The 15,767-nt window shown below is 42.6% G+C and overlaps 1 protein-coding gene across 3 annotated transcripts in view; it reads left to right on the top strand.

The window, feature by feature from the left end:
• Positions 1-15,767, top strand: part of ADGRG2 (adhesion G protein-coupled receptor G2) — a gene marked incomplete at its 5' end in the record, with an annotated part of 73,927 nt that overhangs the window by 56,259 nt on the left and 1,901 nt on the right. For all 3 annotated transcript variants that reach the window (XM_082681514.1, XM_082681516.1, XM_082681515.1), the window contains 10 exons: positions 655-798; positions 1,667-1,789; positions 2,437-2,482; positions 2,605-2,708; positions 3,499-3,620; positions 4,968-5,236; positions 8,405-8,504; positions 9,073-9,356; positions 12,542-12,643; positions 13,640-13,792. In XM_082681514.1, the coding sequence (XP_082537640.1) occupies positions 655-798; positions 1,667-1,789; positions 2,437-2,482; positions 2,605-2,708; positions 3,499-3,620; positions 4,968-5,236; positions 8,405-8,504; positions 9,073-9,356; positions 12,542-12,643; positions 13,640-13,792 (1,447 nt within the window). The remainder of the gene's footprint in view (positions 1-654; positions 799-1,666; positions 1,790-2,436; positions 2,483-2,604; positions 2,709-3,498; positions 3,621-4,967; positions 5,237-8,404; positions 8,505-9,072; positions 9,357-12,541; positions 12,644-13,639; positions 13,793-15,767) is intronic.

Raw genomic sequence — 15,767 nt, 5'->3', positions numbered from 1 at the left:
GTCACATGTGGGATCTTCCTGGACCAGGGCTCGAACCCATGTCCCCTGCATTGGCAGGCGGATTCTTAACCACTGTGCCACCAGGGAAGTCCCCATTTCAATATTTTAACAAGTGTTACGACTACACTGGTGTGAATAGTGGTGCTGTATATCAATCCTGCTTCTAGTGTTTTCTTTTAGAGGGATTGGGGACTGGAAACATGCAAGTAAAACCAAGTCTCGCCTTTAAACTTAATTTGTCTAGTCTTCCCTTTACAAGTTTAGTGCATGTGGTTCTATGATGACTTTGCCCTAACAGGTCACCAAGTTGGTGTGTCTGCTGCTGTGGTTTCCTTGGGGTCTGCAGTTATCCTGAACTTTCTCCCCTCCCACCCTAGCTTTATTGAGATATAATTGACATATAGTATCCTGCACTTTCTGTTTCTGTATATCCTTTATCCTTAAAATGTTTCCTTTCCTGCTCCGAGGCCTCATCTCCCTATTACACATCCTCTAATTTCATAGCAGTCAGAGAAAAAAGAAGAACCAATTGTACATAGAGACACCACAAATAAATGCCCTTACAGGATCCTCCATCTTAATTAGGTGTTGTGTTTTCCATCTCTTCATTATACTAGCCCCAGGTGTCTTTATGATCTTTTACTTGATTTTCAGGTTTCTCTGGAAACTCAGGCTCCTGAGAATAGTATTGGTGTTATTACTCTGCCTTCTTCGCTGATGAGTAATTTACCAGCTAATGATGTGGAGCTGGCTTCCAGGGTGCAGTTCAACTTTTTTGAAACACCTGCCCTGTTTCAGGTAAAGTTGCCTCTAATTGCTTTTGGTTTCGGTTTTGGAGGGGACTGAGGGAGTTTTCTTTCTTTTAATCCTCACATATTCTTAAGCCTGCTATAAGTCACATGAATTGCTGAAAAGCTGTAGTTTATTTTTTTCTCTCTCTCTTTTTTTTTTTTTTTTTTTTTGCGGTATGCGGGCCCCTCACTGTTGTGGCCTCTCCCGTTGTGGAGCACAGGCTCCGGACGCGCAGGCTCAGTGGCCATGGCTCACGGGCCCAGCCGCTCCGCGGCATGTGGGATCTACCCAGACCGGGGCATGAATCCGTGTCCCCTGCATCGGCAGGCGGACTCTCAACTACTGCGCCACCAGGGAAACCCTGTAGTTTATTTTTAAACAGGACCTAATGATGCTGCTGAGGATAAATAACAATAACTGACACTCACATAGCATTTATCACCTGCCGTGCAGTATCATAAGCACTTAGAAATGTTAACTGTAATCCTCTCAACAACATCATGAGGGAGGAACTATTGAATTATATCCCAGTTTTACAGATGAGGCTATGGAGGCACAGAGAGGTTAAGTAACTTGCTCAGGAACACACAGCTTAAATGGCTTAATGTTATGTTCCCTTTAAGATTCATGAGGGTCTTGTTGTGTCAATCTGTGAAATTTAACTCAGCATTTAGAGCATTGTATAGTGGAATAAGCTCTGCCTCTCATTATGGTCCTTGGGAAAGTCACTTTACTCCCTGCCCCTGAATTCCTGACCTAGGTAGTAAAATAAACCAGTGTGGACTAAATAGTCCTTAGGATCCCGTCTAGCTCTAAAATTCTCTGATAACATTTCATTTTCCCTTGCCATCTTGTTGATTCTTTGGTGTGCTAGGACCCTGCCTTGGAGAACCTCTCTCTGATCAGCTATGTCATTTCCTCGAGTGTGGCGAACCTGACAGTCAAGAATTTGACAAGAAACGTGACGGTTACATTAAAGCACATCCACCGGAGCCAGGTGGGCGGGGCCTGTCTGGTCTGTTTGTTGACCAGAAACACCTCATGCAAACTATGGCTGTAAGACTTTGCCTGAAAAAAGTAGATTCAGCAGATCCTTAGACCCAGTTAGGGCAGTGTGTAAGACTAGAATCACATAGTCACTCCGTTGGGTTTTAACATGCCTAATAACTGCCTTCCTAATTTCCAAGAAGGAGCAGTGTAAAAAGCAAGCTCTTCTTGCCAGTTTTCAGTGCTTTCTATCTGCGGCTACAGGTCTGATTCTCACCTCCAAAGAGAAAGCATCTTGGTTCAGTTCACATTGAGCATCATCTATGACCTCGCTGCTCAAAGTGTGGTTTGCAGACCTGCAGCATCAGTATCACCTGGGAACTTGCTAGAAATGCAGACTCTCAGGCCCCACCCCAGACCCACTGAATCAGAATGTGCCTTTTAGCAAGGCCTCAAGGTGATTCCTATGCACAATTGCTGAGTTTAAGTGCTGACGTATATGAGACTCACTTGCTTCTAGAGACCAGTGTAAAATAAGAACTCTCCTAAAATCAGGAACGAGATTCTGAAATTTTAAAATACCGTTTTTTTTCTGATCGCTTTCCAGTTTTTTCAGTTCTGTAAATTAATTATTTGTAGTTTATCTTTCTGTTACAGGATGACTTAACAGTGAGATGTGTATTTTGGGACTTGGGCAGCAACGGTAGGTTCCAGACATAACTTTTTCAGTCTTGAGTGGGAAGGGGAGGGGGAGCAAGGAGGGAGGAGCAGTGATTGGCGCAGTGGCTTTGCTGACGGGGCAGACACTCTTTCCAATGCCAACAGGTGGCAGAGGAGGCTGGTCATCTGATGGCTGCTCTGTCAAAGACAGGAGGCTAAATGAAACCACCTGTACCTGCAGCCACCTTACAAGCTTCGGCGTCCTACTGGTAATATCCCCACTCTACCTGGCCTTAGATTTGGGTCTGAGGGTTAGCTGGGGATCATACCATGATGTCTAATCTGATGGATAACTTTGATAGATCAGCAGGTTTCATAATATTGTGGCAAAGTTATAGACCAATGAAATGACTCTTCTAATAAGCAAATGTACTTGAAGGAAAATACTTGAACATAGAAGTATTTTTTCGCATTCTATTTTTACATTTAAGTTTTTCTTTTTAAGATAGCTATAAGAGGACTAGGGAATTCAGATTAAAATGGGTAATAAAATAGTTTTAATGCACTTTAAAATTTTATAAAACATTTGACATAAATTATTTTATTTAATCTTCCCAACAATCCAGCAAGATAGGTAGAATAGGGAGTTGTTATTTTCATATTAATGAAGTCAGAATTAAGACTCACTTGTTAGGTAATTGTCTACAGTCATAGAACTAAGAAATATAAGAGCCGGAAGCCAAATTCAAGTCTTTTGACTTCTAGCCCAGTGCTTTTCCAGTGCACCATAATGCAGTGATCAAGTACATGGGCTTTGGAGTCGGCCAGACCTGAATTTGGATCCTGGCTCCTCTACTTTGTAGCTGTGTGACCCTTGGCAAATTACTTATCCTCTCTGGGCCTCAGTTTTATTATCTTTACATGATGATAATAATTGCGCCTATCTTGTAGGTTTGTTGAACGAACTATGGACGGGTACCTGAATACCCAATAAATGTAAATTATGACTCTTATTTATTTAAAAATATTTGGTCTTGAAAGCAATATTTTATTTTCCAGGACTTGTCTCGAACATCCTTGCCACCGGCTCAGATAATGGCCCTGACATTTATCACCTATATTGGTTGTGGGCTTTCATCAATTTTTTTGTCAGTTACTCTTGTAACCTACATAGCCTTTGAGTGAGTATCCACAACTGGAAACTTGGATTATATGACGTAGCACCTCAATTGCCAAAGTCTATTAATTAATTAAGCATGCTCCTTGGCCTAGCTTATCCTGTCCACCCATCTAGTGGGGCCACCTATATGTAAAACTTCATGGGACTTTTTGGTTTATATACTTCCTTCCTTCCACTAGCTTGTGCACTCACTGAAGGCAGGGGTTGTGTCTTAATCATCCTTGTACCCTAAAATGATGCCTGGTACCTAGCTGGCATTAAGTGAGAAATGAAAGATGGATGCAGACCCCGAAACCCGAGAGCTTACAATGTGAAGTAGACCATAGCTCCATGTACAGCACAAGAGCTGTGTTTAATATGTTAAGTTTCTAAATAATAGTGAGCAAACACAAAAGATTCAATGCATTAACGGGTGTGGGGATGAAGAAGAATAAAGTGTATCAAGTGTCACTGAAAAATACAGATACTCAGTGAGTGTGGCTTTGTAGGTCAAAGCAAGAATGACATTCCAAATGACAGCATCTCCTTCTTGGCTTATCAGAAGGGTCCCTTTGGTCACTTCTGGGGGGGATTCCAATAAATTCTGTCGGAAAAGAAATATAGGCACTTTTATTGCATTAACTAAATGAAATAATATGTAAGTTCTGGGATTTAGATTTTGGACACTGATCAGGAAATGCACAAATTTACTTTTAGTGCCAAACTTAGGGTCCAGCTGTGACTACAGATCTTCTAGTGGACCTTTGGAAATACGATTAATGAGACTAAATTACTATAAGGCCAACCATTACTCAGAATGATCTCACCAGATCTAATTTCACACGCATAAACATGTACATGTCATCAGTTAGCTGTATTTTCCTACGGCTGTTTCACTTAGCTATAGTTTGAACTCTTCTTTCCATGATCTCATTTTAACTACTAACATAAGATAAGAGGAGAATCTGGCTTTTTGAAGATCTGAATAGAGGAGCCTATTGTATGAGAAGCAGCACAATGCTTCTAGAAGTAGTTTGGGAGAAGTGGAGGTGGGTGCTCAGAAGATTCCACTACGAACTATTTGAAAGGATGGGTCAATAGTCGGCATGTATTAAAAGGTTCCACTGAAATATAACCATGAATTTTCCATATGGTTATCACAGATGATTCGGTTTCGATTTTCCCTTTGTTGTTATTGTTGGCTTTAATGCCTCCCCCCCCCACACATACACACCCACGCTCAAAGAGAGGAAATTTATACATATAGACATTTACCAAAAAATACAAATAAATTGCTTAGAACACAGATATGTTCACATAAACGTTGGCAGATTGTGATGCTAATTCTTTTTTTGTCCTTTCCTTTTAGAAAGATCCGGAGGGATTACCCTTCCAAAATCCTCATCCAGCTGTGTGCAGCTCTGCTGCTGCTGAACCTGGTGTTCCTCTTGGACTCGTGGATTGCTTTGTATGACATAAGAGGCCTCTGCATCTCAGTGGCTATATTTCTGCATTATTTTCTCTTGGTCTCGTTCACTTGGATGGGCCTGGAAGCATTCCATATGTACCTGGCCCTTGTCAAAGTGTTTAATACTTACATCCGAAAATACATCCTTAAATTCTGCATTGTTGGTTGGGGTATGTATAATTTTTGCTCACACAGTGCCTGGGTTTTCTCTGCTTTTTCTCCAGTGTTTTGATTTTTAATCAGATAGAGACATTGATGAAGCAGGTCATACTTGGCAGGTTTCTAAAACAGCTTTATTCTCCTTTTCATGTTTCACTGCCCAGAGAACAACCTCGTCAAGTCTCTTTCTAGAACACCTGTATATTTACCCTGGATTGGTTATGACCACAACACTCTGAGGTTAGGGCTATGAATCCTCTTTGTATCTCCAGTAACTAGAACTGGGGCTGGCACAGAAGGTGCTCAATCAATTGAAAATATTAGCTTGGCGATAATGAGGCCAGACTGTCAGTCCCCAAGCTCCCAGCCAGCCTCACTCTGCTCTGTACCTCCCAGATTCACACATGTGCACGACAGTGTGCTCAGCAGGGTAGAGCGAGAGAACGTACAGATAAAACCTAATGTAACTTCATCACCACACCGGCCCGGTATTTCAGATCATGCCACCTGTCAGTGGTGGATCACAAAGTCTTAGACGCCCCCAAGATCTTGAAGGTTTATTCATTCAACTCCCCACCAAATGTAGGAGCCTCCTGGACTTGACTTACCCTTGACTAAAGATAATTTAACCTCTGCTTGAATTTTTCTATTGTAGGGGAGCTCATTACCTTCATTAAAAAACAAAATTCAGCTGAGTACATTTGAAAGATCTTACTGGCTTTATTCACAATTCATGAATCAGGCAGCATCCCGTCTAGCAGATAGAAAGGGGCTCTGAGGAGCTGTACCAAGTGAAAGACTTTTTATAGGCAGAAGGAAGCAGGAATAAGGAAGTCATTCTGGGCAATAAAACGGGTTGGTTATTGCAAGGTTACTTTCCTTCAGGGGTGGCAGGGGTCTATCAGGCAGGTTACCTACCTAGTGCTGATAAGGTGATTTCGGATTGACTGGTTTAAGATTCCATTTCTGGGAGAGCCGAAGACTTAACTCTGTAATGGAGTTAAGTCTCAGTTTGGTGACCTGTGGCTAGCATAAGCGAATCCATTTTGGGCCTGTTGTCTCGTTTTTAATACCTTACAAGGCAGCCAATGCCCATCTTCTAAAGCTCCGCAGGTCTGTTTTTCCATTAAGTTCACTTGGCTCTCTGGTGGCACTCCAGCGGTCTTGGTTTTGCTCTCTCAGGAGAAAAAATAAGAAGCTGATACCTCTTCTGCCAAAGAGTCCTTTAGATAATCTACATGTAATGTATATGTATAATGCTCTATTTCTCAATGTATTTTCACACAAGTGACCCCATAAGAGACAAGTCAGTGAAGTTAGCAAGGCAGTTACTGCTAATACCAGGTGAAGAACCTGGCTCAAAGTGATGACGTAATTTACCTTAATTTCCACAGCTCGAGAACAGCCGAGGCTGGCTTTCTAATTTCCTTTTTTTTTTTTTGCGGTACGCGGGCCTCTCACTGCTGTGGCCTCTTCCGTTGCGGAGCACAGGCTCCGGACGCGCAGGCTCAGCGGCTATGGCTCACGGGCCCAGCCGCTCCGCGGCATATGGGATCCTCCCGGACCGGGGCACGAACCCGTGTCCCCCGCATCGGCAGGTGGACTCCCAACCACTGCGCCACCAGGGAAGCCCTCTAATTTCTTATGCATATCCCTTCCACTGTATTATAGCCGCCATCCCTCCCAGACTCCCTCCTCTTCTTCAGGCTAAATATTCCTTCAGGGACTTCCCCTGGCGGTCCAGTGGCTAAGACTTCGCCTTCCAATGCAGGGGGTGCAGGTTCAATCCCTGGTTGGGGAGCTAAGATCCCACATGCCTCGGGCCAAAAAAACCAAAAAACAGAAGTGATATTGTGACAAATTCAATAGACTTTAAAAATGGTCTACATCAAAAGATATTTTAAAATATATGTATATTAAATAAATATTCCTTCAGATATTCCCTATGCAATAGGATTGCAGACCCTTTTCCTCCCTTGTCATCCTGCTTGTTATTATATCTTTGTGAAGAACAACACCTTTCTAGAAAGTCACTTATTCCCAGAAAAAGAAATCCCTGCCTCTGATCTTGGGCACGGATTCCGTCTTCTTTGTACAATCCTGAATGGTCAGATTCCCTTGTCAAGGAAAAGCTCCACGCCCCCAGTATTTTCTTTTTAGGAAGGTGTCTCGCTTAGGAAGTCACCATATGTCAGGGTCTCCGTAAGGTACAAATACAAAAGAATTAAATGAAATATTATGTTAGATGGTACCAGGTAGCCCAACCTGGCTGTCAGAAGGAATTGTTTTTTATTTACCAGAGCCTTGAGATTGTATGCCAGGCTGATCTGTGTGCACAGAGTGTGAAGTGTCAGCGTGGGGTGGGGAGTGATGGGGTAGAGGGGTGAGACGGACTCCTTCCCAGCCCAAGGTCACTTTAAGCGGGGAGGAGCCTTTTCATTATGCTTCCTCTTAGCCCAAGCGCCCTGGGAGAGCCAGTGAGAGAGCCAGTGTCGTGGCAATCAACACCCCCAAATCAATCAGGTCAGGCATCTCAGTCCATCAACGGGTTTCAGATAATCAGTTGAGGACTTTGGGGTTCATAATGAAAGATTTTCCAGAAGTTGCTGGTAACCCTAACAGGTTGATTCTTTGGTGTATATTTTGGAGTCCTTCACTTTGCCTGCCACCTGACCCTTAAAATTACATTCCAGATGGGTGTAAGTTAAGGCTAACACTAGCTACCATAGCAGACAAACCCTGAAATGTCAGGAGCAGGTCATTTCTTACTCATGTGCAGTCCAGTTAGCAGAAGTGGAGGGGTCTCTGGTCTTGTGATTTTTCAGGAGCCAAGCTGCTGGAGACTCTGCCTCAAGACAGGGCTTCCAAGGTCGCTCTGAATTTGGGAGAAAAGAGTAGAGAATCTCACTGGAGGTTTTTATGGGCTAGGCCAAGAGGTGGAGCAAATCACTTCTGTCCATGTTCCATTGGCCAAGACTTAGTCAAGTAGCCACATACACCTAGCTGTAAGAGAGGCTGGGAGATGGCCAGCCACATGCCGGGAGGAAGAGAAACTGGGTTTGGTGAACAGCTCACCAGTCTCTGCTATTTCAGAAGAAAATAGAACGTGATCTCTATTCTTTCTTCTCACCACCTTTGGTTATTAGAACTGTGTGTGACCAATGTTTCCCATCTTCCAGGGGTACCAGCTGTGGTTGTGACCATTGTCCTGATTATATCTCCAGATAACTATGGACTTGGATCCTATGGGAAATTCCCCAACGGGTCACCTGATGACTTGTGAGTACAAAGCCCCCCTCGGAATGTTAAGTGAACTGGAAAGCGGAATTCTCCAAGAAAGTGGAGGCTCTAATCAGCATATCAACTGGCTCTCATCCTAATAAAATCCAGTAACATTTACAGCAGGCTTTGCAGTTATATATGTAATGAGATCAGCTAGTTAGAAAAGCCATGCTACTATGTAAGTATTAAAAAAATGAATTAGGAGGAAGTATTTCAAAAATACTTTTATAAGCCTCTGATAAAAATAAAATACCAGCTACACTATGTTAGTAAAGACTCATGGAATAGAGTTACTAGGATCTAAAGGGGATAAAATCTTTTAATGTCTTCAAAGAATATTTTTTAAATACTTTCAATCACCAAGTGTCCTAAAATAAACCCTCTTGGAGTTTTTCCCCTAGAGCTATAAATGGCTGTGGAGATCAGAGGTTTTATCTTTTTTTTCTCTTGTAATTGTAGGAAAATGTTTCAGTAAAACAATATAGATTCATTGTTATCATTTTGAACCATATTTCAGCAAAAAAAACCATAATATGTTTTCCCTGTTTTTTCCCCCCAATTCCAGTTGCTGGATCAACAGCAATGCTGTATTCTATATTACGGTTGTGGGATATTTCTGTGTGATATTTTTGCTGAACGTCAGCATGTTCATTGTGGTCCTGGTTCAACTTTTTCGAATTAAAAAGAAGAAGCAACTGGGAGCCCAGCGAAAAACCAGTATTCAAGATCTCAGGAGTGTTGCTGGCCTTACGTTTTTACTAGGAATTACTTGGGGCTTTGCCTTCTTTGCCTGGGGACCAGTTAATGTCACCTTCATGTATCTCTTTGCCATCTTTAACACGTTACAAGGTAAGCTCTACAGCACTAAATACACACTGAATGACCCAGTCGAACTGAAAAATATTGCTACTAAAAGTTAGAGTATCTGCAAAGTGGCTTACTTAGTAGCTTAAGATATAATCATGGAAAAACAGATTTAACTTTGAGAAAGGGTGCTCTGAGAGCCTTGGAAGAAAGGCTAAATTCGTTAAATTCAAGAAGTGGTCCTTTTTTCCTCCTTATCCATCACTACCTCCTGGGAGGGAACAAACATATCAAGGGGAACCTACCAGGGAACTGTTTCTGGGAGAGTCACTCACTCTTCCTTCACCTGGTTCCTTACCTTTTTTTCCCTTTAACTTTTTTATTGAAGTAGAACATGCATACAGAAAAGTGCACATACCCATAAGTGTCCCCGTGAGGTCTCACCACTCTGACCTCCTAGGTCTGTGTTTGATTTGAAGACAATGATAAATGTGAAGTCAATGGCAGCAGCCTGGCCCAGTGCTTAATCCCACGCAGTTGCTCTGCCCTGACATGCAGCGGGAAGGGCAGGCTCTGTGTGTGACCCTTGACCTCGGAGCTTCCCCTTAGTTAATGAAGCCCAGCCGCAGTCATTTGGGAGCCCTCTTCCATTGTATTCTTTTTTTTTTCCTTTGGTCTTATTGTATTCTTTAGGAAAGCAAATTACTCATTCTTCTAGATCAGCATTATAAAAGAGTTGTCAGCTGTGATTAATTTTTTTTCTTTTTTTTTTTTTTTTTTTTTGGTTGCGTTGTGTCTTCTTTGCTGCACACGGGCTTTCTCTAGTTGCGGCGAGCGGGGGCTACTCTTCGCTGTGGTGCCCGGGCTTCTCATTGCGGTGGCTTGTCTTGTTGCGGAGCACGGGCTCTAGAGTGCAGGCTCAGTAGTTGTGGCGCACGGGCTTAGTTGCTCTGCAGCATGTGGGATCTTCCCAGACCAGGGATCGAACCCATGTCCCCTGCATTGGCAGGCAGATTCTTAACCACTGTGCCACCAGGGAAGTCCCGGCTGTGATTAATTTTTCATGGACGCACTTTGGCATTAAAAGCGGAGCAGGCTAATAAGTTTACGTTACAATAACAATCATTCGTGTCCCTGGGTTTCCTTTTACTCCAAATCCTCTGTGTTGATGCCTTTAATTGCATTCTCATCCACTCGTTTTCATCTTTTGCTGGTGGCTTTTAGCTCCCAGAGCATTCTCCTGTAGTTCTTTCAGGCAATATAGTTCATTAATCTGAGATTGAATTCAAATGCCTAATTTGGCTACCGGTTCTTATTTTATTCGGAGGAAGCCAGTTAACGTGCTTGCTGGGTACATACAGTTGTTCATTTTTACCTACAATGTACAGTTCCTGAACTGGTATATCCAGGTGTTGGACAACTTATAAAAGTTTTATTTGCCAACAATGGCATGCTAAAAGTAAGAGACACTTATTTTAAAGAGAAAAAATATATGCCCAAATCACACTAATCGTAAACATGAAAGCAAGGTACCTCCCCTCGCATATTTACCGTGGAAACTGAACCTGCCTCTTTTTCATTTCCCTAGAATGACTTCTCATTAGAATATGAGTGGACAGAAAGAATGTATTGTTTCATTTACAAAAGGGAACTAAAGCCTAATTCACAGGGCTTTGGGGTTGATAAAAGGAGAGATGTATACAGGTTCTGATTTGGGCCTTGGGTACCCCCATTTTGATGTCTCCCCTAATGCAACCAAGTGTAGCTGCCCAGGGTGGCAGGTGGACAAAGGTGTGCAGTACTCGAGATATCAGTCTTCAGGCTGGGCACGTGTACCCTACTAGAGGCAAACCTGATATTTTAACATGAAGGTTTTAAAGTAGATAGATTGGGGGCTGGGGAGAGGGAGAACTCAATTCGCCCATTCATTCTGCTAATATTTGTTCCCGTTCAAAGCCTTGGGGAGTGGTAGCGAGGGGGCTGTGTGGGGAGCCCTGCGCCTGCATGCAGTGGGGGGTGGAGGCAGAGCCTGAGGGCCTCTTCCCGTCTGTAGTGTTGTGGCCAGGACACCACTGGAGAATTTCCTTGAGGCTGTCACAGGGAGGCTGGAAGGTAAACAAGGCTATGGCTGCAGTGCCCCAGGCTTCGCAGGAAGGCCCAGGGAAGGAATATGGCTGTGGACTGGAGAGAAGGAGGGAGGGATGTGAGACAAAGGAGGAGATGGCATTTGACAGAACTTGGAAATCAATTACGCATATGGAGGGACGGGGAGGTAGGAGCTGTGGACTGAAATTAAAAAAGCACAGGGACTTCCCTGGTGGCCCGGTGGTTAAGACTGCACTCCCGATGCAGGGGCCCCGGGTTCAATCCCTGGTCAGGAAACTAGATCCCACCTGCCGCAACTAAGCCCTGGTACAGCCAAATAAATAAATATTTAAAAAAAAAAAAAAAGCACAATGTGAGAGCTGTGAGTTTCAATTTTCTTTGGGGGAATAGAGTCCGGGAGAGAGCCGCTCAGAAAGCTCTGAAGAACTGCTTCGAAGAGGTAAGGGGGGAGATCAGCATATGTGTGAGTTTGGAGAAGGGGTATGTACAGTCAAGCACACATCTCGGCAGAAGGTTACTGCTTGTCACAAGGCACAGATATCTTAGTTAATGCTTTTAGTGCTTTTCTAAGTGTGGGAAGATGCAAGAAACTGGGTTCATAAAATTTTCTCCTGAAAATACCTAACCATCCGAAGGCCTTTTCTACCAGTTTTCCCCGAGCACAGAGCGCCTCATGCCTGATCTCCATCCTGAAACCCTTTTAGGGTGTGTTGAATGTCAGTGACTGCAGTGGCTTATGACTCGATCCTTGTAGAGCTGGATGGCCAGCAACATTCTTTAGTTGGCAGAGCCTAGGTCTGAGCTGGCATCCTGGGTAGATGGCTCGTAATTCCAAAGATAGGGAAGGCCAATGACAGGATGTGAGAGGTGAGACAGTGAGTTTAATTTTGGACATATGGAGTGATATTCTTTTTACAAGTATTTTTTTAATCTTACAAAGAGAGTCCTCCCAGGGTGCCTTTCGAGAGCAAACTTTCCCAGGACTTCGGGCTTTATTTTCAATCTGCAAAATTTCATTTTGCCTATGGCTGCCAAAGGTTTTATCTTTTGTGCAGAGTAAGCTCATGACATTCAAGTCTTAGTTTGGAATTCATTGTGTTATGTTTTTCCCCCCCTCCCCATAGGATTTTTCATATTCATCTTTTACTGTGTAGCAAAAGAGAACGTCAGAAAGCAGTGGAGACGGTATCTGTGTTGTGGAAAGTTACGACTGGCTGAAAATTCTGGTACATATTTACCTTACTTTTTCTCCTTCCCTTAAAGCTTGAGGAAAAGATTGTATAAGCTAAGATCCAAAGCAATTAATGCCAAAGGAATATCGGGTCTGGAAATCAATGAATGGAGCCTGCTCGACACAAAATATCCATTGTGAACATTAGGGGAAAAAACCTAGTGAATTAAAAACCAATTACTCACATCTGGGAACTTAGTGAGCAATAGAATTAGTGGCCTGGCTGCTTCCTGAATGAAGCAACAGTGAAATTTTTAGAATTCATTTCCTTTCGAGTGCATGCTTTCCATTTGTCCAAAGAAATTTTTAATATTTACCTCCCTAACTTTTTAAGTCTTGACTCAACCTTTTTTCCACAGGTCCTGGTTGTCAGTGACTTCATTTATTTGTTATTGGGCCAGACTTTATATATAAGCCTTAGCATACATTTGGTTATTTTGAAGTTATTTTCAGCTATGCCCTCCTGGGTTATAGAGCAAATAGCTCATTTTTAAGAAAATAAGAAAAACGAGGTACTCTTTGAAAATCTAAATTCCTTTTGCATAAATATTACCCATGAATACAGACTTTGCAGTATTGCAAAGATCTGGTTGCACAAGATTGGAAAATGGCAGTACCTAGAGTTCCATCATTTGCCTGGATTGAAGAGCCATTAGTCATCACAGCAGGTTGATTTGTGTTCTTGTGAAGACAGTCCTTGGCTCTGAAATATTACCTAATTCAGAGGATATTTATAGACACAATCAAATTAGCTTGGCCTTTAGTTCCCAGAGAACATAGGTTCCTTTTAACCAGGCAGTCATTTAAAGGACGAATGTATACAGTCTTAAATGAAAATACATTTTATCACACCAACCTGTGAAATGTGGATTCTCTGTAAGATCTGGAAGCGAGAGATCAGTTGCTTAGAATGAGTTATGCTGTGACCTGTCTCCTGCATCTGAGTTTCAACATTCTGCCCTGTTTTTCTGTAATGCTTACCCTACTGTAGACTGGAGTAAAACTGCTACTAATGGTTTAAAGAAGCAGACTGTAAACCAAGGAGTCTCGAGCTCTTCAAATTCCTTACAGTCAAACAGTAACTCCACCCAGTCCACCACGCTGCTAGTGAATAATGATTGCTCAGGACTCACGAGCGGAAACGGTACGTTATGTCTCAATATAGTATTTCTCAAGCTAGTGCTTGTTGTATTAAAGCACTTTTATCCTTTAATGGCATTTTTGCTAAGCAAAGTGTATAATTACATGTATGACTAGTGGATCAAAATGTGGTTCCCTTATAAAAGAGAAAGTTTATTAATCCAAGTTCATTCATTTTAGAGCAGTTTTTTTTTTTTAAGATTTAGGGGTTGTTTTTTTTTTTAAAGATTTAAGTTTTCACGATGGGAATTGATGACGACCTAAAAGTTTTAATGTGGCAAATCCTGACTTAAGTATTGCCCAAAGACTTCAGTCCTATGCTGTTTCTGTGCAAGCAGTACCTAAAATACTCAGTAAGACTACATCAGTTTTTTAGTATATCTATAATTATACACATCTTCAACACTTTTAAACCTGCCTATTTTTTGCTTGTCATGTTTGTTCATTCTTTTCCACAGCGTGGCTGCCTTGTGACAGTGCCCAAATCCCCATGAATATATCAAATACTGGAAGATGAATTGTGACCTGTATTGGTGACTATATATGTCTCCAATATACATACAGATCATTGCTGCTGTGCCTCCTTTACTCATTAATTCTGACATTTCTAGCTAGAACTTCCATTACGTTTTCTTTCTTTCATAAGACTGGGCAGTTCATTTCTCATAAAAACTTATCTGTTTCTCTCTTCTTTGGCTTCTTAATATGTCTTTTGCATTTTTATAAAAACTTAAATTCTGCTGGTATACTTTCTCCTTTCCTGGAGAATTTGCCTTTACTTATCATTTTAGAATATTAGTTATTTGCATGACAAATTCAGATAAATTTGTGAGAAGGTTCATATACTTACCAGATAATTTTCTAGCCTCCCAAAGGTGGGAGGTCCTACTGGTTTGTATAGACTTTTAAGATACAAGAGGAGGGACTTCCCTGGTGGCGCAGTGGTTAAGAATTCACCTGCCAATGCCGGGGACACGGGTTCGAGCCCTGGTCCGGGAAGATCCCACATGCCGCGGAGCAACTAAGCCCGTGTGCCACAACTACTGAGCCTGCGCTCTAGAGCCCACGAGCATCGCAATGAAGAGCAGCCCCTGCTCGCCACAACTAGAGAAAGCCCATGTGCAGCAATGGAGACCCAACGCAGCCAAAGATTAATTAATTAATTTAAAAAATTGTTTTTAAATAAATAAAATACAAGAGGAGGTCTCTAAATCAAGGTTTCTCAACCTCGGCACAGTTAACATTTGGGGCTAGATAACTCTCTGTTGTGGGGCCTGTTCTGTGCATTTGAGAGTGTCTAGCAGCACCCCTGGTCTCCACCCACCAGGTACCAGTAGCACCCAGCCGTTCACCGCCCCCCCCAGCTGTGACAACTAAAAATGTCTTCCAGTATTGTGGAATGTTCCCTGGGGAATAAGATCGCCCCGCCCCCCAGTTGCTGAGAACCATTGCCGTATCAGATGAGAAACAGTTGCCATGGGGCCTTAGCTCTTTATTGTAGATACCAGAGGGAGAGCTGGGCTCTATGCCAAGTTGCTATAGCGGGAGTGACTCAGTGCAGGTAAACAGGGTAGAGGCAGTGGCAGTCAAGGCTGATTCATAAGTTAGTGGGAGAAACCGAGTTCAAAGTAGAGAAATCAGAGGTGTGAGCTGAGTCATCAAGATCCCTCAGAATCACAACGTATCAGTCAAACCTACTGGTTTGGATAGAAGTGTTTGGGGCTCTTAAAGCCATACTTTTCCATATTCTAGAAAGAACTCAGAGACGAAGCCTCACTTGCCTAGCCTACCAATATGTTGCCATCCTTCGGGGAATCAGATTGAATGGAGGCAGCACATTTTGCACAACTGTTTGACGTGGCTGACTTCGCACAGCTATTTTCCATGGCTGACAGTGAGGGTGGGGTACATTTTAGGTCAACAAAATGGCCACGTGTTTAATACCACATAACCTGCACATCAGGATCTGGGATGGATGA

Source organism: Grampus griseus (genome assembly GCF_964374135.1).
Source record: "Grampus griseus genome assembly, chromosome: X".
Taxonomy (NCBI): domain Eukaryota; kingdom Metazoa; phylum Chordata; class Mammalia; order Artiodactyla; family Delphinidae; genus Grampus; species Grampus griseus.
The sequence above is the reverse complement of the archived record's forward strand: the minus strand, read 5'-3'. Positions and strand labels throughout refer to the sequence as shown.